The 24140-nt window shown below is 39.2% G+C and overlaps 1 protein-coding gene across 1 annotated transcript in view; it reads right to left on the minus strand.

Annotated features, from left to right (window-relative positions):
- PHACTR4 (phosphatase and actin regulator 4) overlaps positions 1–24140 on the minus strand; it is a 57385-nt gene that overhangs the window by 18283 nt on the left and 14962 nt on the right. The window contains exons 2-9 of the mRNA XM_068967939.1: positions 15618–15645; positions 14536–14706; positions 13453–13533; positions 8371–8535; positions 7265–7660; positions 3097–3691; positions 1565–1752; positions 638–791 (exon numbers count right to left, since the gene is read on the minus strand). Coding sequence (XP_068824040.1) covers positions 638–791; positions 1565–1752; positions 3097–3691; positions 7265–7660; positions 8371–8535; positions 13453–13533; positions 14536–14674 — 1718 coding nt within the window. The 5' untranslated portion in view covers positions 14675–14706; positions 15618–15645. The remainder of the gene's footprint in view (positions 1–637; positions 792–1564; positions 1753–3096; positions 3692–7264; positions 7661–8370; positions 8536–13452; positions 13534–14535; positions 14707–15617; positions 15646–24140) is intronic.

Consider the following 24140-nt stretch of genomic DNA (forward strand, 5'->3'; position numbering starts at 1 on the left):
TATTCTTGCCTGGGAAATCCATGGACAGAGGAGTCTGGCAGGCTACAATCCACGAGGTCATAAAAGAGTCGGACATGACTCAGTGACTAAACAACAACAGCAGCAGCATGTCTATCTTATGGTGTAAAGCTATGGCAGCCATCTAGTTCCTTAATTTCCAAATTCATTGAAGAAACCCATCTGTGTACAACATGTACTTTTTTTTTTAACTATGCTTTTTTTTTAACTATGCTTTTTTTTTTAACTAACTTTTTAAAAAAAGTTTCTAAAATTAAAAAAAAAAAAAAGGATATATGAATGCTCCACCACCAAGTAAGTCTCTTAGACATTCTCCAGGCCAGAATACTGGATTGGTTAGCCTTTCCCTTCTCCAGGGGATCTTTTGAACCCAGGGATCGAACCCAGGTCTCCCAGGTTGCCTGGGTTGCAGGCAGATTCTTTATCAGCTGAGCCACAAGGAAAGTGCAAGAATACTGGAGTGGGTAGCCCAGTCCTTCTCTAGGGGATCTTCCCTACTCAGGAACTGAACCAGTGTCTCCTGCATTGAAGGCAGATTCTTTACCAACTGAGTTATCAGGGAAGCCCATATATACTGGCATAATCAAATCAAATCAATATATTCTAAGAAAAGGCCTACCTGATCAGTGTGTTCCCAATCTGGTGCCGGATTTCATTCCACTCCTCTTTGCTTTTTCGAGGCCAAGAATTCATGTTTATTTCTGGTTCACTAGGTTTGTGGTTCAACTTCATGGCCAGCGTGTCTTTCCTCTTCACTTTGTTGGCCAGAGCACCTTTGCACAAGAGAAAGAAAAACATGTAGAAGCTTCAGGCTCAACCTTACCTGGAGGCAGGTAAGGATCTGAACAAACATTATCAGAATCCCAGCTTTCTAGTTGGCCTCCAATGAGTCACCTAACATAGAGGTGGGGGTAAAGCTAACGATATCTAAAAATCTTTGCAGCAGATGGACTCAGATGGGTTAACTATACCTTTTCCCTTCTACCAGTTCTCTCTCTACATTTTCTTCTTAGTAAGAGTTGCTCGAGGAGGGATGATCTAAGCAGGGGACAGCCTCTGAATTACAACAGAGAGGCATTCGAACTAACACACCTCAGATGGTTCTCCTCCTAAAACTGCTTTCCATTTTCAGGAATCAGGATTCTATTATTTGCAGATGGGTATATATGAACATTTTTTTTTTCCTTTGCCCCATGAACATAGTTAAGTTTATAAGGCTGAAGTGGAGTATCACTTTTGTCTTTTCCACAAAGCCCAAACACCAACTTTCCTTTACTCCACATTCTTTAATACCATCAAGATAGACATTTTTAAAATCAAAACTAAACACATAAAAACCTGATTGATTCAATCTATTGGGCTCCCTCTCACTGGCTTGTATGATGGGAACAGCAAGGACAAGTGTCTTTCCCAGAGGCTTCCAACAGCAGTCAGCCAAACGACTGGGTGGGAGAGGGTGTCTGCATCCATGCATCTCACAATTGCTAAGACCACACACAGCTGTATCTGTAAGACAGCCTCCTTTCTCTTTCTCTCCCCTTCTTACTATGATGGCTTTCATCTTCGTCTTCTTCATCTCGGTACTGAATGGGACCTTCTGAATCAGAGTCACTCTCTTTCCCTTCTTCTTCCTCCTGCAGACACTGCGGTAGTTTAGGAACGACTGAGGTAGATGCTACATCTTCATCGAATGCAAATATGTGGCTTTGCTCCTCCTCTTCTTCATCGTCTGGACTAACAAATTAACATAATTACATTTCCCTTTCAGAGACATAAAGAGTAATTGATTTGCAAGTCAAAGTATTAAATAACTGAAAAAGCTCATGAATGAAATAATTTATAGTTCTTTTCCTTATTTTTTCCAATTTGCTAAGAAACTTTTCAGCAGCTATTAATCTGAAGGGCTCTGGGTTCAAATCCCAGAGCTACAACTTATTTACTAGATTTTAAGTGACCTAATTTTTCTGTAAATGGGGATGATACCTACCTTCTTGGCTTGTTGTGAGAATGAAATAGACAAATTCTAGAATGCACTAGTGTCTGGCACACAGGGCCTTGATGATCTATATATAAGAGGCAAGTCTGCTTTGGTCTGATTAAATGAGAAGACTACACAGCATCTAACACAGTACTTGGCTCATGGAAGATACTCAATAAAAATATTGAACCCATTTCTTAAACCAAGGAAGCAAAGAGAAGTAAAGATGAAAACTAACTTTTCCCTTTACATTCTGGAGGCATAAAACTATGACTTAACCTACTTCAAATTCCTGAACTGTCTCTTTCCAGGATATGAAAAAAATAAGACCAGGAAGAACAAGAAATTATGGCAGAACAAATAAAAAGGAGGATACTGAAACAGCTCTACAACAATTCTTTTAGTAAGACAAGTTTCCAGCTTGCCAAGAAATGTTACTCTTCAGTCACAATTTGTCTGAATTTTAAAAAGACAAAGTAGGAATAAGTACCGATGCTACTTTGAACAGACTGGGTGGGGACAGATGAACTAGAGAAAAGATGAGCGGTTCCAGTCTATGGAGCTGGAATACTGAGCCATCTTTCAGAGCTCCCTTCTTTTTCTTTAGGTTTCTCTCTGCCCTCTCTACCAAGATTATATGCCAGGCACTCGAGCTTTCAGATTTGCCTAACTGCATTCTCACAAGCTTATGAGGTGGGTATTATTCCTGTTTACAGGTTGGACAACTCAAGAGCAGGAAGGTAAAGTGACACACACTACTGTAAGCTCGTAATAAGAGGCAGAGCTGGGATGGGAACCCAGAGCTATCTTGCTCCAGGGCCAGTGTTCTTCAGCACCATGTTACACTACTTCCTCTATATGACATAAAAGTGCACAGTGGCTTTAATTTTGAAGTAGAGAAGTTTGTAATTTCTGTATCATGGGAATTTCTGCCATGGAAACAATGTTATAGAAATCAGGAGGGTAAAAGTCCAAATTCAAGAACGTGTCTTATTTGTTGAGCACTCTTCTTAAGTTTGTTCACATTTTCTCTGTAAGTCATTTTTTTCAACAAACGCTAGCTAAAGAGGGAACAAGAAGCAAGCTTGAAAGACACTCACACTTTTAGCATTTCAATAGTGATGGGAAGTGACCTGGTCCGACCCAGGGTACTGCTGTCCTCAGAAAAGTTGTCACTGTTCTCGAAGAGCAACGAATGAGCTCTATGAGAGCCCTCTAAGGGAGGAGTCATGGGAAGTGGGCTGGTCAGGGCCTGCTGGATTCGGATGTGCAGCGGGACTGGGGGCAGCCTAGGGGGTACCTGGGGCTCCCCGAAGCTGTGGTCCAACATCCTCTTGGGTACTTCCCTTTTCTGGCTTTCCTGCTGGGGAATCTCCTGGGGAAGGTCTAAGGAAGGTGGAAACTCAATTTCTGGCACAACTTGAAAAGTCTTAGCAGGGAATGGAGGGGACCGAGGGGGTTCTGGAGGTATATGAGCAGGCAGTGGGGATGAGGAGGAGGGAGTCAGCAGGGGTTCAGAGCCCACAGAGCACACACTCTTCTCTCTCTGATCGCTCGGTGCTTTTGTGGCGGTGGTGGCAGCAGCAGCAGACTCTGAGGTGGGTACCAAGCCTGATGGAATGCCTCTCTTCGGTGGTAAAGGTGGGGATGGCTTTGATAACAACGTACCACTGTTTATTGCTTGGGACAGTTCAGCTGGAAGAGAGAAAGCAGTACCTCAATTTAAGATGGTTTTACAGTGCTTTGAGGGGCCAGCCCAGGACCTAGAATTAGAGCTGAGTTCAGTCTTCATCTTCCATGCTAATTATATCATTTTATGGCTTTGCCATTCTCTACCTCATCATGAAACAAAAAATTAATATTTAAATATGTAGAAGATCCAATAGACATACAGAGGTGTAAGAAGACCATTACCTTAATACTCTAATGAGAAATTTCTCACTTTTTTAATAGCAGACATGACAACTTTTTATGACTTGATCTTGGTGTAGATAAAGTTAATACAAAAAGAAACAACAACAACAAAAAAGTGGCTAATAAGTTCTTTTGTCTAACAACACTTCATATTCTTATACAAGAGATCGTCTTTACCATCTTACAGAAGGAAAAACTGTGGCCCCAAAAGTTAGGTGGCTTGCCCAAGATCACACTACAAACTGGTAAGGACTCAGCTAGTTCCCAGGACTCAATCTTAGGAGGTTCCATCCTCTGGGTTCCCCGATTTTGTTTTCCACTAGTAGCCACACCTCTTCCTGTCCTTTGCATCCAATCTGCTGTCTCCACTTTTCAGTACACACGGGGTCCTTGACAACAGGCCGTGCCTTGTCTCCATCAGTATATTCACAGCGGCACAGTGCCTGGCACACAGTGGTCCTCCACACATGTTTATTAGATGAGAGGCCCCTCCCCTGTACCATGGCAGTATATATCCTTATGTGACCCCCCCAAGCCCACATGTCTCAGGTGTCGATTGAGCGAAGTCCCTTTTAGAACTCCAAATGGCTTTTAAGAAGTGAATCGTCACGTCACAAAAGGTCAACCTGGAAGAATAATTAAATAGCAGTTCTCTCTCTCTCTCTCTTTTTTAACTTTCTAAACAGTAGTTCTCTTGGTCACCAACCTCCGACCCTTGACCCAAACCCCTCACTTTGGTCTCACCAATTGTTTACAAAGGTTTTATATGTCTTATCTAGACAGCAAGACGTCAAGTTTCCCTAAAATAGAAAAATTTAATTGCTCTAAATCCCATTCCATTGGCAGCATTCAAAGTAAAAGTCTAGCTAATATGATAATGTTTTAATGTTATTCTTCATAAGTAAAATTTTAAAAGTTATTTCTAGAAAAATACTAGATATACTTACAAAAAAGGATTCAAAAAAAGGAAATTTTAGAATCAATGAAAGAGATATATTCTGGTAGATTGGATTTTTGCTGGCTGGCTAAAAATTGTTGCTGTTTAGTTGCTGGAAATGGCTAAAAACAGTGGTTAGCTATTCCATCTACAACAAAATCCAACCCTGACAAGATCAAATCTGAGTATTTTAACAACTGAATTGATAAAGTAAGTACCTTTAGTGATTTAAGGGAAACACTTACCTGAAAAGGAAAGGACCTCTGGTACACACACAGTGATAATGGCATTTGGCATGGGAAAGATGCAAAATGTTCACTGGAGGGGTTACAACTTCCTTCAGTTATTTATGGAGGTCCTTCCTTAGTCTCAATACTCCTAATCAGTCCTTAGTCCTAATTCTATCATGCCCATTAGTAGACACACCAATATCTAAACACTGGTTTCCAAATGTTTGTGTTTCATGGACCAACATTATTAAAAAGACATTCTCAACCAATCTCAGGTTGTTAATTTTTACATTTTAATTATTTTCAACTAAGGGTTTTTTTGGCCATACTGTATTGCTTTTGAGATCTTAGTTCCCCAACCAGGGATTGAACCCAGGCCCCCAGCAGTGGAAGCATGGACCTAATCACTAGACCATAAGGGAATTCCCTCAACTAAGCCTTGATATTCAGTAAACCACTCATTAGCATAACCCTTTCATGAAAGACATGGCCTTTTAACACCAAAGAATCAAGAAGATCTGTAATTTCAGAATAAAGGATAAATTTTTTTTTTTTTTTGGCCATGTCCTGCAGTCCGTGGGATCTCAGTTTCTTGACCATGAATTGAACCCAGGCCATAGCAGTGAAACCCTGGAATCTTAACCATCAGGCCAACAGGGAACTCCCTAAAGAACAGTTCTTTAAATCTATTTAACTTTAATAAAAACTCTGTGAACTATCCTATTTTTCTCTTTCAGCTGAGGACTGCTCATGGACTGCTGGACTCATGGACCCTCAGTCACAGGGCCTACTGCTTTGGGCTATTCACCTGAGGCCAAGAGTGGCCTCTACAGTTTAGCCCAGGACACAGTACAGACAGCAGTGGTTCCTGACGTGTGCTTCCCATATACAGAGCATCAGCAGCATCTGCGAACTCATCAGAAATGTAAATTCTCAGGCACTACCCCACACTTACTGAATCAGAAACTCTAAGGGCAGAGCCCAGCACTCTGTGTTTTAACAAGCCCTCCAGGTGACCACAATGAGAACCCCTAGATAAACAACAGTTTGAAAACACAGATGTACAGAGGCCTGCACTCCAGAGTTGAAAGGCCTGTATTTGGTTTCTGTCTCTCACTAACTGCAACCCTGAGTCAATCACAACTTCTTCACTTTCTTATTGCCCTAACTGTACACTAGATAAAATAGATAAACTTCATATGGAGGTTTTGAAAATAAGTGTATGAAAGTTCCTTGATCCTCAGAGAGAAGTCAACATGGCACTATCCATCCAAGGTGGTGATAATAATAATAACCTCCATCCTGTTTTTCTCAAGCTACTCCAACCTGTTATACTCGCAATGAATTCTAAGCCCGTTTTTCAAGGTTCTAGTCACTCCACCTAATTTGGTTAATTAGCCATTTAATGAGCATACTTTTTATTTCTTCATTCAATCATTAACAAAAACTGTAAGCAGTAGTAAACCTAATATCATTTTTCTTGAGAAACTACTTTTTTCTTCTCCTCCCTTTCTTGAAAATTCCTCTAAATTTATATAAGGAAAGCCAATTTAAATATAATTCCTGTACATACAAAAAACTTACTAAACCAATAAAAAGTTACTATCTTCCCTGCTTTAATTCTTCTACCACTCATTTTATTACGAGTAGCATCCTTAACTCTCCCAAGACAAAACGTGACTTTATCAGGACAGTTTCAGTAGCTTTGCAGTTCCCCATGAACATGCTATGCTAGATGCTGAACCACAAGTTACACAGGCACCTCTACAATCATCATTTTATCTACTGGGTTTATGTTGAAGGAAGGCATGCATTGGCAGTTGAAAGTGGGTTAAAAAAACACACAAAAAACAAACCCTCTCACCATGTAGGTCAAACCCACTGTGGTCTGTTCATATGTCTAGTCCCCCAACTATAAACAGCAGTTCAGAAACACTGCTTTAGGAAAAATAAATATTAATCTCCTACACCTTGAACCTAATTTCAGTGATATCTGACCCCACTCTGTTTCCATTCATAGCCATCTGTTTCATTTTCAAGACTTTTTTCTATACTGAGGGCATTCAAAGGGACAAGCTATGGAGAACTCTCTCACAGACCAAATCAATATTGTACCAATTATCCAAAAAGACCACCATCTAAAACCAAACCAAACCCCAAACTTTGGGAAGCTAAAGACTTACGTACCAATAACAGGGTTGCTGTTTCTGTGAGTTGGTTTCGGGGGTGGAATAGGGGGCTGCTTGGCAGGGCCTGTGTGAGTAAGGCTCAGGGTAGCAGTGGTGTGAGTGCTGGCAGGAGCAGCGGGCAGAGTCCTGGGTGCTTGGGAAGGGGGGCCAGAGGAATGGACCATTTTTGCTGGGTTCGTGCCAGCCATGGTAGCAGCAGGTGTTGTGGTGATGGCAGAGGTGGAGGTGGACGAGCTGGGTCTTGCCGAGCTGCCCGAGGAAGTGGCATCCTTTGCTTGCCCTTCATTTGCTTCTTGAGAAGAGGACAAGTGTCTTTTAGGGGGAAGTAAAGGCTGTTTGGGTATACTCTCAGGAACGCACTCTGCTTCAGAATGAGGCTGGCTTCCACTGGAGCCTGTGAAATAATAGATGGGATTTAAAAGGAAAGAGAGTTACAAGACAGGCTGAAAAAGGTAACACACCTACCGCTTGTGGTCAACTCCATCTATTATTTAATGTACAGGTTGGTTTACAAAGTTCCCCAACCTCACACACTTTAGGTATGTAACACTTTCTCAATCAGTAACAGAGGCTTGTTATGATAGTGATTTTTCACACGAGAGCCAGGCAACTGGACACAGAGTCCCTTGGGTGAAGGAGAAGGGATGTTTAGCCTGAAAAATCCAACACACATCTGATATTTAATAGCCTCTTCCCAGCTGGCTCAGACGGTAAAGAATCTGCCTGCAATACGGGAGACGTGGGTTTGATCTCTGGGTCGGGAAGGTCCTCTGGAGAAGGAAATGGCAACCCACTCCAGTATTCTTGCCTGGAGAAATCCATGGACAGAGGAGCCTGGCAGGCTACGGACCATGGGGTTGCAAAGAGTTTGACATGACTGAACAACTAACACACCTCAGTCCTTGAGAATCACAAATTTAGGTATTTTGTAAATATAAGAATGAGGGGAGAAATTCTATTTCAAGCACTAACTAGTTGAAGAATTGCTAGAGGGAAACAGAAGTCCCTCTGGGTTTTACTTCTCCCCTGGCTCCAGCAATCCTCTGAGATAAATGAGAATGACTGGTCCATGGCTCTTAAACTAAAAAATTCAGAGTTAATTACCTAGTCGCTTTTTCGGCTCCTCTTCTGGAACAGGCTTCCTGAGACTTGCTATTCTTCCCGACTCTTCCTCTACCTGGACTGGGCTAGAAGATCTGGGGCTCCCTATAAGGGTGGTATGGCCATTCTTTAATGTGGCATGGCTCAGCTTCCCTGGATCCTCACCACCTGCAAGGTCCAAAAGAAAGAGCAAACTGGTGGACTGGTGTTGTCAGGCAGGGAGAAGAGTCGGCAATTTCTAACCTTTCTTACCCCCTTTATCCAACCCTCTTCCTGTTTTAGCTTATTATCGAGATCTAAATTATTTGGATTTATAGTAGTAATGAAAATAAGTAATTCCTTTCTCCAATAAACATTTGATTGTCTATTATGTGCTTTGCTACATGAAGAAGACAGATTCATTTACACAGGTAATCACTAGGTTAAATGTTAACAGCTATAATGAATAAAGAAGGTAGGAATGAAGAAACAATTCTCCTGGGGGTGGCAATGGGGTTAGAAAAGCTTCCACAGAAAGTGGTAGCTAAACTGGGTCTTAAAGGGGGAGCAGTAGCCTACCACTCTATGACAAGATAAGGAAAGACATGTAGGAAGAAAGAACAGCATGTATGAAGGTATGAGATTATCTGACATGTTTGGGAACTGACAACTAGTTTAGCCTGGTAGGAGAACAGCTGCCCAGAAGAAAACGTTAACGGGAATGAAAACACAAGCAAGAACAAAGAATGGAAAAGTAAGCAAGAGCCAGGCTATGACGGGTACCAAACACCAGGTAAAAGAGTCCGGACTGAATCCTGTAGGTAACAGGAAGCCAAAGAATTCAAGTAGGAGAGAGATATAATCTGCTCTGTCTTCTAGAAGATTAACTCTGAGAAGGATGAGAAGGATGCATTAGGCAGTGATTGGAACGGGAAAGCTAATAATGAGCAGAAGCCAGGTGAGAAATAGCAGAGGTGCCTGAGGGCATCAGGAGTGGACAGCAAGAGGGAGAACTGATAGACAGATCAAAGGTAAACATAACATACATGACGGATTCCTATAAGCTAAATGGCAGGAATGATCACCGGGCTGCAGGCTTTGCGATGACCACTCATCGCTATTACACTTGTAGGTTAAGAACTTTTCATGGAACAATTACACTAATGTTCCCGGTTACTGCTGAGGTTACCTAGACTCCTTTGGAGGAGAGAACTGAAAAACTGAGGTTGGAGTCTGAAAACTGTCTCACCTCCTAGTGTCATGGGAACTGGAACTAATTACTCTCCAGTTAACTCTCTTCATTTTTCATAGGGGGCTACTCCTTGTAGATTCCTGCACCCCAACCCAGCATTTCCTACTAAGAAATTAGACGGTATCATTCTTTACACAGTCTCAATAAAAGGTGGAGCTTGGGTTAAAAATAGTGAAAAAAAAGTCAAATGAATACTGAATGAAAATGTACTTCTAAAGTGAAAGTATTCTGACAAGTTTTTTTTTTTTAATTTTACAACAGAGGAGGGGGCAAGATGACAACAGCTATGCAAATATAGTAAGTTACTACTCATGTTAATACAGCTCAGCTTTAACAAAAAACAGGGCTTTCTAGAATGTAAAGCAATGAATCACTTCAAAGCCTACAAAGACCCCTACTTTCGAAAAACACGTAGTCAAAGTTTAAGACACATTATTAACTAGTTTGTACTCAGCACATACCAGCAAAAGTGATCAGTCATTTCTCAAGTTACTTAATCAGGACTGTCTACTTTGAAGTAAAATTTCTTATATTTAATGCAAAGGGTCTGTGCTGAATGCTAATGGAGTAGAATAGAAATATTAATAGAATCTGGCCTGAACATCTATGAGTGCTTTGCAACCCCCAACTCAGAAAGTCCATGATATATTTTATAATACAGTCAAGTCAGAACCATAATCAAGCCAAAAGCCATTTCTGAGTATGAAAAGAATTGCAAGGTTCAAATACGGCTTTTAACCTAAACTGGAGATCCATAAGCAGGCTGTAAGGCCCATCTCAGTTTCTTCTTACAAAATAAACCTTAGGTCAGTTCTCTGGTTAGCATAGGGGCATCTTGTCCAATGGTTACAATTCCCTTATCAATTAGACCTTCAAGCTTGCTTCTAGGCTAAAAATAACTTGGATCAAAAGCCAGTAGGAAGCATATAGCAAAACTGACTGAGTAAAGGTGAAAAACAAGAAGGAAGTAATGTATGGGGTTTGGCGAGTGAGCAAGAAAGGTGAGAGACAGGAGAGGGCATGGGGTAAGGAATAGTTATTATCAAAAAAGCAATGGCCAAAGGTGCTGTAAAAGAGGCATTATAATTGTAGTTACCCACCTAAATACCTAGAAGATTTTGTGTCCTACTGTAAAAAACAAATAGACTCATGAAAAAACAAGTTATACATGCTCATTACTCACCATGCAGAAAATTTAGAAAAATAGAAAGAAAAAATCTTTTTTATACTCCCATTCTAACATCCAGAAATAACTAATGCTAATAATATTTTAGTATATTTCCTTCAAGTTTGTTTTCTCTGCTTAGTTTTTATATAGTTGAGATAATAAATACATAATTTAATTAAAATTTGCAAATAAGCAACACAATCACATGGTTCAAAACCTAGAGTATAATATTCCATCAGTTTGGTTCCTTTCTCCCACCAACCAATGAATACGATATATTTTTAAAACTTCGCTTTCAGATTTTGTCTTTCGCAAAGTAGCTCTAATGAAGAGAAATGAAATGCAACCAGTGTATTATAGTCTTCACTTTTCTGATAAGCTGCTTCATATAAGTCACACATTGGAGAAAGTTCTGACATTATTAAGCCAGCAGTGAGTGTTGAAATACCAAAGCATGATCTTCATGACAGACTAACAAGAAAGATTAGGGCAGCAGCAGGGGCGTGGAGATGTAGTTGATAAAAAAAGAAAAGAAAATGACACAGCTCTATAGCTAGCACAAAGCTGAGGATGTACAAACAGAAAGAGAATGCTTGCCCCAAGGATCCTTCACCAACCACTAAACTGCAATTCCAGAGTTAAAGACCACAGCCAGATAAGGAAGGCACTTTGGAGGGAAGATTGAAGGAAGTTTGTTTCCCGCCCCCCCCAGTAAGAACATAGACTTTAATATAGAAAATTAGGAGGTAATTATTGGAAGAAATAAAATCATTTTACATTTACCCCTTAAGTTGAGATTCTTAAAAAAAAAATCAATTATCCTTTTTATGTTTTATTTAATATTTTTTCTTCATTAGATATTTTCATTCCCACAAAAAATATATGCCCACTTATATGCAATAACAGAGAAGGCAATGGCACCTCACTCCAGTACTCTTGCCTGGAAAATCCCATGGACAGAGTAGCCTGGTAGGCTGCAGTCCATGACGTCGCTAACAGTAGAACATGACTGAGGGACTTCACTTTCACTTTTCACTTTCATGCATTGGAGGAAGAAATGGCAACCCACTCCAGTGTTCTTGCCTGGAGAATCCCAGGGACAGAGGAGCCTAGTAGGAGGCCGTCTCTGGGGTCGCACAGAGTCGGACACAACTGAAGCGACTTAGCAGCAGCATGTGCAATAAAGGGGTGTGGAGTGGGAGGTACAATTGTGGGGTATAAGACAGGCTCAAGGATATATTGTACAACAAGGGGAATATAGCCAATATTTTGAAATAACTCTAAACCTTTAAAATTATATTCAAAAAGGTTTCTTTAAATAAATAAAATATAGATGGTATGGCATTGAATTTTATAGAAATATCTTAATCATTATTTAGTATTTTTCATTGTCAAGTTTAACACCAGTAGAGAAAACGGTACAAAACAGAAATGTAAATTTCAAAAACATATTACCAGGAAAACACTTGAGTGAGCATCATGGACATTAAGAAATATTATAAAATGTTTCTCTTTCCCCCACAAAACAATTACTCTTCTAACTCTTAGATAATTCTTTCTTTGTGTTTTTATTATAGTTTAACCATATAATCATATATTTTCAAACACTGTTCTTTCTTTATACTTACAGAAATAATACAATATATATTCTTTCATGACTGACTTCAATTGCTCAGTATTACTGATGAAATTCACATTAAAGGAAGTAGGTATAGTTTGTATTGCCATATAATATTTCATCTTATCAATGTATATCCCAAGTTACTTATATATTTTACTACTGAGGACATTTGGCTTGTTTCGAGTTTTGCTCTGTTAATAAACATGGCGGCTATGAGCATATTTATATATATTTCCTGATACACGTGTATACATATGTTTTTGTTCCATATATACCAAAGCCTGTACATAGGTTTTGGAGAAAGCAACGGCAACCCACTCCAGCACTCTTGCCTGGCAAATCCCATGGACTGAGGAGCCTGGTAGGCTGCAGTCCATGGGGTTGCTAAGAGTCGGACACAGCTGAGCAACTTCACTTTCACTTTTCACTTTCATGCACTGGAGAAGGAAATGGCAACCCACTTGTGTTCTTGCCTGGAGAATCCGAGGGACGGGGGAGCCTGGTGGGCTGCCGTCTATGAGGTCGCACAGAGTCGGACACGACTGAAGTGACTTAGCAGCAGCAGCAGTACATAGGTTTACATATTTCCAGCTTTTGTAGATTACGTTAAACTATTTTTCAATGTGATCATTCCACTTTAACACTTATAACAATAGTTGTATGTAAATTCCACTTATTTCATACCCTCATCAGTTCTTGTTCTTGGTCATTTGGTTAATTTTAGGTTTTCTAGTTTATGCGTAGAGCTCTTTTATTTTGGTTTTAATTTGCATCTCTTAATTACTAATGAAGTAAGAAACCCACCTTTTTCTCTGTTTATTGGGCATCTGTATGTACTCTTCAGTGAAATGTCTGTTCAGTGCTTTTGCCGACTTTCCTACTGATTGCCTTTTCTTTTTTAATCAAAGTTTTAAAAATATATATGCTAGATGATGAAAGTTTTTTAAAGTCCCCTCCCCTCTCAACAACAGCAATAATAAAAAAAGAAAATTCAAATGCCTAGTCAGAACCAAAGACCAAGCGTACAGAGACAGGCATATGCTATTTGAGTGTATGCATACTTACCCTGCTCAGAGTCTTCCAACAGAACCCCTCTTTTAACCAGCTCTTCTCTCGGTTTTCGCATAGATATTTTTCTCTCTAAAACTAACATTAAATTAGAAAACAATACTCAGAAATGTGCGGACAAAAGTCAACACCTTAGGTAAAAGAATACAGTGGTTCAATTTCTATTCTTAGGAAAGAAAAGAATACAAACCAACCTTCAAATTTTAAAACTTAATTTCTCTGGCATCCTGTGCTATTGGGAAAGTATCATTTCCAAAAGGAACTACACAAGTTCAGCTTTACAGCCCCCCCTCTTTTTTTCACGCCATGAGGCTTATATGGAACCTTAGTTCCCTGACCAAGGATTGAACTTTGGCCTTTGGCAGTGAGGGGGAGGAATCCTAACCACTGGACTGCCAGGGAATGCCTTCCTTTTTTTTAAGAATTATTTGTTTATTTGGCTACACAGGGCTCAGTTGCTCTGTGGCAAGTGGGATCTTAATTCCCCAACCAGGGATGGAACCCGAGTCCTCTGCATTCCTTCCTTTTTTACGGAAATTTCAATAATGAGATATTATGGACGAACTTTTTCTGGGAGGAAGTAGCCAGAATAGGAAAAAAGAAGCATCTTAGGGCTTCCCTGGTGGTCCAGTGGTTAAGAATCTGTCTGCCAATGCAGGAAAAATGGGTTTGATTCCTGGTCTGGGAAGATCCCACATGCCACAAGGCAACTAAGTGCATGTGCCACCTATGAGACCAGGCTCTGGAGGCTATGCTCCCCAACAGGAGAAGCCGCTGCAGTGAGAAGCCTGCGCACGGCAACTAGAGAAACCCCACAAACAGCAATGAAGACCCAGTGCGGCCAAAAAAAAAAGCATCTTAGACTTGCTGTAGTTCAGGAGCTCCATTCACCACTCAATTGATAAACATTAATTCCATCAAAATACTCAGTGAGTGACTACTTGGTTTTTTAATTCTAAAAGATTCAATTTCCTATTCAAATAGGGGGTTATAGAAAATTGGGAAGAGAATGAAAAAGTTAGGTACTTCCAATGGGGAACTCTTTGACTCAGAACATATACATCAATTTTACCATCTCACCTTCTGATGTCTCTTTGAATTTATCACTTTTTTTTTTCCGCCATTTCCAGGGCTTGAAGATCTTGCCAAAGCCCGAGAACTTGCTCTTCCTTTTGGTAGGAGGCGTTATGTCTCCTGCTTCCACGCAGTCCATGACCATGCCTAGGTCTGCACTGGGCTGACCTATTTCTTCTGTTGCATGAGAGGGAGAGAGGGAAGAGAACAGCCAATTTATTATTTCAACATAATCTTGAAAATGTCCCTTCCCCTCTCTTCCTGTGGTAGTTGGAAAGGATCAGAGCAATGATGAACAATCATGCAGACAGACTCCTTGACATCACATGGACACCAGACATCAAAATCCATAACAGATAAATTACTAAGGGGAAAAAGAACCAAATGGAACTGACACATCATCTGAGGACAAAAATTCAATGAGATGATCATAATCAGCTCAGATATCTTAAAGGCACATGCATACACAAATGTGAATCTCTTCCTAATATGCATGAGATCTTGCCTCATTGTAGGCTTCTTGGCATGGGGGAAAGCCAGTTAACAACACTATCTCTTGTGTCACTGAAGCAGAGAATTCCACCATCGGTGAGTGAGTCATTTTCTCTGTTAAACACTGCCCTCTCCCTGCTCTCCTTTCTCAGGACATAAACAGTCAGGGAGGGGATAACACTTTCTTGTGTATGTTATCAGATTATTTTCTCCCTTTGCAAAAAAGACCTTAGGTCATTTGGGAGTACTAGAAGGGACTTTTGGGGTGGGACAGGGGTGTTAGAGATGCTTCAAAACAAAGGAAAAATTTTAAGTAGAGATGAGAGTTCAGTTTGCTTATCATAAGATTGCTTTAGGGACAAAACTGATTCTAAAGATTTGACAAGAAACATAACTGACATGATAAATGTGCAGAACTGAAATGAAAGGCCATGAGTCCCTCATAATGACCATACATGCAGGGTTTAGTGAGTGAGCTTTAGTGGCAGAGAAAGAAGCAGCCAAGACTGGGCCAAGAATAATAATAATAATAAAAAGCAGGAAGGCAACAACAAAAAAAAAGCAGGAAGGCAACACAATACAACTTTGCACTCCACCTACTGTCCCAGGGCTCTTTGGAGAAGTCTAGAGGAGAAGAAAAAAAAGAGTCATGTGGAATAACAATCCTGGAATTCAAGTGGGGCCTTGACTTTGCAGAAATACATCAAGGGCCACATACTATATAGTCACATGTAATAAGTTAACATATTTATTGTAAATAACCTCACATTTGAAGCAAATGCATTTGGAGGTGGGGAGAAACAAAGGAGCATAATATAGGCACTAAAAAACCACTTAATAGATATTTTTTCACAAGAGAAAACACACAATCAACCAAGCATTAATTTTTTTTAAGAAACACATGCCAATTCAATCTTTTTTCAGTTGGTAGGTGTTGAGTCTAGGGAAGTCTTGATAAAGGTCAGATTTACACAATCGTAATTAGAATGATTGCAGTGATGGCTGCTGTTACATTATTTTGCCTAAAATGACAAGGGCAAAACAGGGGCCCGGTTCCTGAAGTGCAAGAGATGCAAAGGACACCACTGACGTCTTTACTTGAGGGCATCTTGGGTCTCGACTATTCTAATTCTTTACATGAAATGAAACAGAATATAACACTGGATCATATTTTTTCAAGGTTGGTTGCTCCTGTCCTGGGACAGACCACCAAGAGTAGCACTAGCGTGAACACGTGGTACTGCTTTTAAGAGTGAGTGCTTTAACTAAGACAGTATTCTATCAATTACGGAATGTCAGTGAGACCTGAAGACACTGCAGAGCATCCATTATATAATATTTAACATATGTTTATGATAACATTTTCAGGAATGGGGCTAAGTAAAATAAGCTGTTCTTTCTCAAATATTAGCCTTCCTTACTGAGGCAGGGATAGACTGAAACTTTAAATCTCTTGCTAACCCACCCAATGATTGAACTTCACTCAGTTCCAAAAGACACACAGGAAAATGCCTGTTTGGTTAAAAGTAATAGAGAAAATATAAAAAAACAAAAACCAAGCCAAGACAAACAAAAAACCCTCAAACTAACAATGTGAAAGTAAAAATTCTAAGTGCTTTGTGGTGCTTTTACAAAGAAAAATAGCCAAAAAACTTTATAGAAATCTTAGGCAGTAACAAAATCACAGAAAGTTGTCTGTAAAGTCTTAAAATGAAAATACATCCAATGTAGCCTGCTTCCACTATCTTTTTTGATACCTTACCACCTTCTTGGCAAATAGATGGGGGAAAATGACAGATTTTATTTTCTTGAGCTCCAAAATCACTGCAGATGGTGACTGCAATCATGAAATGAAAAGATGCTTATTCCTTGGAAGAAAGGCTATGACAAACCTTAACAGCATATTAAAAAGCAGAGACATCACTTTGTGACAAAGGTCAGTATAGTCAAAGCTATGGTTTTTCCAGAAGTCATATATGGGTGTGAGAGTTGGACCATAAAGAAGGCTGAGCACCAAAGAATTGATGCTTTTGAACTGTGGTGTTGGAAAGACTCTTGAGAGTCCCTTGGACAGCAAGGAGATCCAACCAGTCCATCCTAAAGGAAATCAACCCTGAATATTACTGGAAGGACTGATGCTGAAGCTCCAATACTTTGAACACCTGATGCGAAGAGTCAGCGCATTGGAAAAGATCCTGATGCCGGGAAAGATTGTACGCGGGAAGAGAAGGAGGTGACAGAGGATGAGATGGTGGGATGGCATCACTGGCTCAATGGCCATGAGTTTGAGCAAACTCTAGGAGATAAAGGACAGGGAAGCCTGGCGTGCTGCAGTCCAAGGGGTGACAGAGTCAGACACAACAACTGGACAACAAGAAATCGCCTTCTAAAGTAGGACTTAGTTTATCTGTTTTAGTTCTTCATTACATTGAACAATATGTATCCCTTTTCTTATACATTCAAAACAACAAAATCATGATATCCTTTCAAACATATTTATGCCTGCTAACATATGAGCTCAAAGTAAGTTCCATTTATATTAAGTCACAGTGTATCTGGAAAATACCAACAGCTTATGATAAAAAGGAATGCATCTGCCATCCAGTCACTGAATACAAAAAGCAAAGACAGCAGTTTTTCATTTGATGCTTTATGCAAATGTGCTTAATCTTTACAGCCATAAAACTTTCAGAAGCGGGTATGCCTCCTGCATCATGCAGTGAGCCTCAGCCACACCCAGTCCTAACCCAGTTATTATTATCCCCAATTCATTCCTATTCTCACATTCTCCTTTCCATATTTTCACATTCTCCCTTCTCTCTTCCTCACTGTCATGACAAACAGAACATTATTTCTGTGACTCCCAAAGCTGTTCAAATACTTGGAATCAGTTTAGTTGCGTTTCAAAACATGGAATCTGCAGGAGGTGGGCCCTAGAAATCTGTTTTCAAAAAATTTCCCAGGTGATTCTTAATCAGTCAGGTTGCTAAATTTAAATCCAGATACTATCTGGAAAGCTTTTGCATGTTAAGAGAGACAGAGGCAGACATTATCTGCACGTAACCTAATTCTTTGTTGAAGAAAAATAAACCAGAAAATCATGGCACCATTCTAGAGTTTCCGACTCAGGTAAATTATTCCTACAGAAGAATTGGGAGGATCTTCCCTGTGAGTTTCCTGGACTCAGATAGAATTTAAATTATAAATAAATAAAAGTTTACATTAATTTTTCCCCTAGATCTTAAAGAGAATTAGTCATTTATTATTAATTTTTTTAGAGACTAGCCACTTATTATTGTTTTTTTTTCCTTTTTCTTCTCTAGATTTACAACATACTATGTTCCATGTGTACTTGGGAATATAGCGTATTAGTGTATCAGTTAGTGACTGTAGTGGTCTATATAAACCAGTTATGTCAGGTTGGTTTATCATGTTATACATATCATTAATAAATATTCCTTTCGATATGTTGTCAGCTTGTTCTATCAGTTACTAAGAGAGGTATGTTGTTATTTATACCTATGAAAGTGGATCTGTCTCTTTACTTTTATTAATTCTTGCTTTATATACTTTAAAGCTGTATCTTCCTGTTGAATTGACCCTTTTATCATTATGAAATTCTCTAAATTGCTCTAATAACATCCTTGCTTTGTTTTTCTCTCTAGTTTAAAACTGTTGTCTTTTAGAGTGTTCAGTCCATTTATACCTAATGCTTTTACACACAGCTGGCGGTTAGAGGTCTACCATTTTGCTGTTTACTTTCCATTTGTCTCATTTGTTCTGTGCATCCTTGACTTGTAGTCTACATTTAAGTTAGTACTTTCACAACATATAGAACAAGGCAAGAACTTTACATTTCAACTCCATTATTCGTGTTGTCATATTTTACTTATACATACATATAACAATCAGCCACAGAACACATTATTGTGGTTTTAACAAATACTACTCTTTTGTATTTCCTGCATACTTGCTTTTTCAGATATTCTTCATTTCTTCCTGCAATTCTCCACTTCCAAGTAGAATAATTTTATTCCATTTATTTTGAAGGATATTTTTACTGGGTATAGTAGTTTCAGTTGGGGACTGAGTTTTTAAATTTATTTCAGGACTTTATACATGCAATTTCATTGGTTTTCTCTCCCCCCTCTCCCCCCACCATTGGACTGCTTTTTGTTGTATGTTTCATTCTTTGGATACTTTCTATCAAAATATATAAAGGGTACAAATAGTAAAGCTAGGTATCTTATTAGAGCTTCCTTATAAACTAATTTGAGCTTCCCAGGTGGCTCAGTGGTAAAGAATCCTCCTGCTAATGCAGGAGATGCAGGAGGCTTTGGTTTGATACTTGGGTTGGGAAGATCCCCTGGAGGAGGAAATGGCAACCCACTCCAGTATTCCTGCTGGGAGAATCTCATAGACAGAGGAGGCTGGTGGGCTACAATCCAGGGGGTTGCAAGGAATCGGACACAACTGAGAGACTTAGCACATAAACTAATTTGCCACCCACTTACAATGACTTCAAATTTCAACAGGTACTTTATCAGTCCTTTGTTCATTTCTGTTAGAAGTCATTACTTTGGCAGCATTTTACAATAGCCAGGACATGGAAGCAACCTAGATGTCCATCAACAGATGAATGGATAAAGAAAAACAAGAATGGATAAAGAAAAACAAATATCGTATATTAATGTGTATATATGGAATCTAGAAAAATGGTACTGATGAAACTATCTGCAGGGAAGGAATTAAGATGCACGTAGAGAACAGACTTGTGGACAGAGAAGGAGAAGGTGGGACGAACTGGGAAGGTCGCACTGACACATATATACTATCGTATGTAAAACAGATGGCTGGGGGGAAGTTGCTATGTAACACAGGGAAACCAGCCCGATGCTCTGTGATGACCTAGAGGGGTGGGATGGTTGCAAGAGAGGGAGGTTCAAGAGGTTCAATCAAAACTAATGATTTGCATTAGTTTTATGGCAAAAACCAACACAACATTGTAAAGCAATTTTCCTCCAATTAAAAAATAAATTTTAAAAATGAACGTATTCCTTTGTACTTAAATTGGATATAGCAATCAATTTTTATGATTTAGATCATTATTGTACACTATTTTTACATTGGATTATAGATTTTTCTTTCTTATTTATGAATCATATCCTGTGTTTGGAGTCTTCACTGACTGTTGTGCATCTTATTTCTTTACATCTTGTTTCAGGACTTTCCTGGCAATCCAGTAGTTAAGACTCTGCGCTTCCAGGGAAGGGGGCGTGGGTTTGAACCCTGATAGGGGAACTAAGATCCCACGTGCCACTGTGGCACAGCTGAAAAAAAAAAAAGATTCTGCTTCAAGCTGAAACAGATTCTTCATGTTGTTGATAAGATATGTGGGAGAGAGGACTCTGAAGTCACACTCTTAGGCATTTCTAGAGGAGACTAGTTTGAGAGTGCTCTAGAAACTCAACTTTTAGCCATTATTCAAAAGTAACACCTATAACTGATTAAAATGAAGTATTGATAAAGTTATTCCCATGTACTCTTTGCCTGCTGAAAGAAATAAATTCTGAATCAAGGGAATCTTTCTCATGCATGAAAGATTTCAGAAAAAGAAGAAAGAGAAGCAGATTAATCATTCTTAATGAAAAGGCAAAGGGGTAAATCATCTCTTTTCCCCAAAAATCAACTATACTGACACCAAACGGAATTCACAAAAACTTCATTCCATCAAATGTCCTACATATGAAGAGTAGGATCTTTAAGTAATTAAATGGTAGTAAGAGGTAGCCCGGAGAAGGTAATGACACCCCACTCCAGTCCTCTTGCCTGGAAAATCCCATGGATGGAGGAGCCTGGTAGGCTGCAGTCCATGGGGTTGCTAAGAGTCTGACACAACTGAGCGACTTCACTTTCACGCATTGGAGAAGGAAATGGCAACCCACTCCAGGGTTCTTGCCTGGAGAATCCCAGGGACGGGGGAGCCTGGTGGGCTGCCATCTATGGGGTTGCACAGAGTTGAACACGACTGAAGTGACTTAGCAGCAGCAGCAGCAAGAGATAGCCAGTTAAGCCTTCCCTACATACATTCAAGAATATTCCCAAGAAGGGAAGGTAGCTGACTGAAAGTAGACTTATAATAACATTCTTTGGAAAGACCTACTCAGCCATCTGCCTAAATTCAACTTTGAAGAGTATGAAACAGGTATTAGCCTCCCATTATCAAACTCCATTTGGGCATATATTCTTCTTTAAAAAACAAAAACAAAAACTAACAGAGTATTATTTAGAACTGGAGGGACCAGGATCAAAAAGCTTAAGTTCTCATTAACATTCACACAAAAATCTAGTAGACTCAGCTTTGGAAGATGGAAGCTGCCTAAAGATATTATTTCTGACAGTGTTATTTAGAGTGGTATATAACTGTGAATATCTTAATGTATAACAATGGGTATATAAATAAACAAAATTTTATATAAAACTATATAATTATTAAAACTAGGTTTCTAGAGTAATTAATTCAAGGTTAAAAATGGTATATATTTATTTACATTTACATTATTTACATATTACATTATCTAAACTATGCTACACATTAAAAAGGAGAATGGATGGAACTAGTCTAAAATGTAACCATAATCTGATGGTAGGATTATGGGATATTTGCTTTTCTCCTTTCTAGCTTCTTATATTCTTTGTGTGTGTGTTTTTCCTTTACAATGAACATGGATGGCTTTTATAATTGGAACAAAAACAAATTCACTTTGAAAGTGGGAGCCCATGACAGTTAATAAAGTCCAGCATATACATAAATACACAATGGAAAACAACTCTTCCTAAACAATGAAAGTGAAGTTGCTCAGTCGTGTCTGACTCTTTGTGACCCCATGGACTGTAGCCTACCAGGCTCTTCTGTCCATGGGATTTTCCAGGCAATAGTACTGGAGTGGATTGCCATTTCCTTCTCCAGGGGATCTTCCCGACCCAGGGATTGAACCCAGGTCTCCCGCATTGTAGACAGACGCTTTACTGTCTGAGCCACCAGGGAAGTCCTAAAAAGCTTTATATTTTTGTGTTATTGATGTTATGCTACATCAATCATGTTAATATAATTTTCATTAATTCACTTCAATTAAAAACCAACTGTCTACAGAAAACTAGGTTCGTATAAAAATGAATTATTTCCCACATAAAAATCACAGTCCAAACTATTAAGCAAATTAAACCACTCAAGGCCATTTTCTTTGGTATCTGGAATAGTGATACATGAAGCTAGAGAACAAAGTTAATGGTAATCTAAATTCACCACGTGTAAGCTTTTCAGCTGTGGAATGAAGCATTTTAAAGTATGCACAAATCCTTGATGGGGGTGGTTGATTAGATCTAATTGAAGCCACTAATCTCCATAGCATTCTTGAATCCATTAAAACTGTTCAGGTTTCTTACTATGAATTTTTGTCTGACATGAAGAAAATTCAATTGCAACATTTAGAAAACTGCAAAAGAGAGAAAGAAAAACTGATGGATGAATAAATGATACAACAAAAAGTATAATTCAGATGTCTAGAAACCATTTTTAAAATTTTTAATGATACAATTACACCTCAAATATTGTTTCTGTACTCCTAAATAAAGGACTTAGAGAGTGAGTTTGAAACCACTCATAAGCAAATTCGCACATCAACCAAACATTTGTTCTCAACAACTCTGATTTTACAACCATCTCCCTCCTATTGTCAATTTCACAGAAGAAATACAGGAGTCACATTCGGGTATCTCATTGTTTAAATTAATTACGGAACTTAAAATGTATTTATGGTCTCATTCTGTTTTCCATGAGAGCGAAAAGAAGGTGGTTTCCCTCCTTGTTTCCCTTTGTTTGCCAGAAAACAGGGTGTAGAATGCTGCTTATAGTTTTATGGTTGTGTGTTCCAAAGAAGTCACGTAACTGCAGGCCACTAGGAAAGCTGTGGAGGTCCTGGTGCTTTCTAGAGCGGGTGGAGGTTAGGAGTGCAAGATACCTAACTAAATTACAGTCTGGAGTTTGAAGCTTCAGTAGTATCTTGAAACTGTGCCCCAGTGTTTAAACTACTTACTTCCTCCTTCAAGTTGTAGTACCTCACATTTCATCGACTTCTTTTTGTAAATTTAACTAATTAAATTATGCATTCTCTTTGGCTGTGCTAGGTCTTTGTTGCTGCGTGCTAGCTTTCTCTAGGTGCGGTGAGTGGGGGCTACTCTCTAGTTGCTGTACATTGTGGGCTTCTTCACTGCAGCGGCTTCTCCTGTTGTGGAGCACAAGCTCTAGCTGCATGAGCTTCAGGAGTTGTAGCCGACGGGCTCAGCAGTTGAGGCTCGCGGCCCTAGAGTGTGCAGGCTTCAGTAGTTGTGGCGCACAGGCTTAGCTGCTCTATAGCACGTGGGATCCTCTCGGATCAGGGATTGAATCTGTGTCCCCTACACTGCAAAGCACATTCTTAACCAATGGGCCACGAGCGAAGTCCTAGACTTATTTCTTATGTATTATGTAGAGTTCTAGAAGTTTCCTTTTCAACCCTCAGTTTTTTCCTGGTTGGTATTTAACTCAATGTTTTTAGTTCAGGCTCAGTTGATCCAGGTGAATTTCTGAGGTGATTTTTAAATAAATGTATAGTATTATTAAAAAATTACTTAGTACTTTTCATCTTCAGATAAAGTATTCATTGACTAGTTGCTGTGGATACATATTATACCTACATTACTTGCTAGAGATAAAGGATAAAACAGGGTTAAACAGTAAGCCTAGTTCATTTTAGAATCGGATTTACAACCAATTCTTGGTCATCCAAGTTGGAAGCCAAGTTAAGGCACAGGCAACTGCAGTTGACAGATAACTTAGTTTTCAAGACAGTCTTCTTTATTCACTAGATTTAGTAATAAGCAACAAACTTACTAGGACTGTCTTAGTTCGAGCTCTATTTCTTATACCTTATTGAGTTTTAAAAAATGTATAGAATTTAAAGTGTATAAAATTCTTCTTTTACCCACAAAGCTTTTAATAATCAGTTATTGTCCAAAACTTAAAAATACATAGCTTTGTGCAATGAAATACACAGTCCATTATCAAGAGGCACCAATTA

This window comes from Capricornis sumatraensis, chromosome 3 (assembly GCF_032405125.1).
Source record: "Capricornis sumatraensis isolate serow.1 chromosome 3, serow.2, whole genome shotgun sequence".
Classification (NCBI taxonomy): Eukaryota; Metazoa; Chordata; class Mammalia; order Artiodactyla; family Bovidae; genus Capricornis; species Capricornis sumatraensis.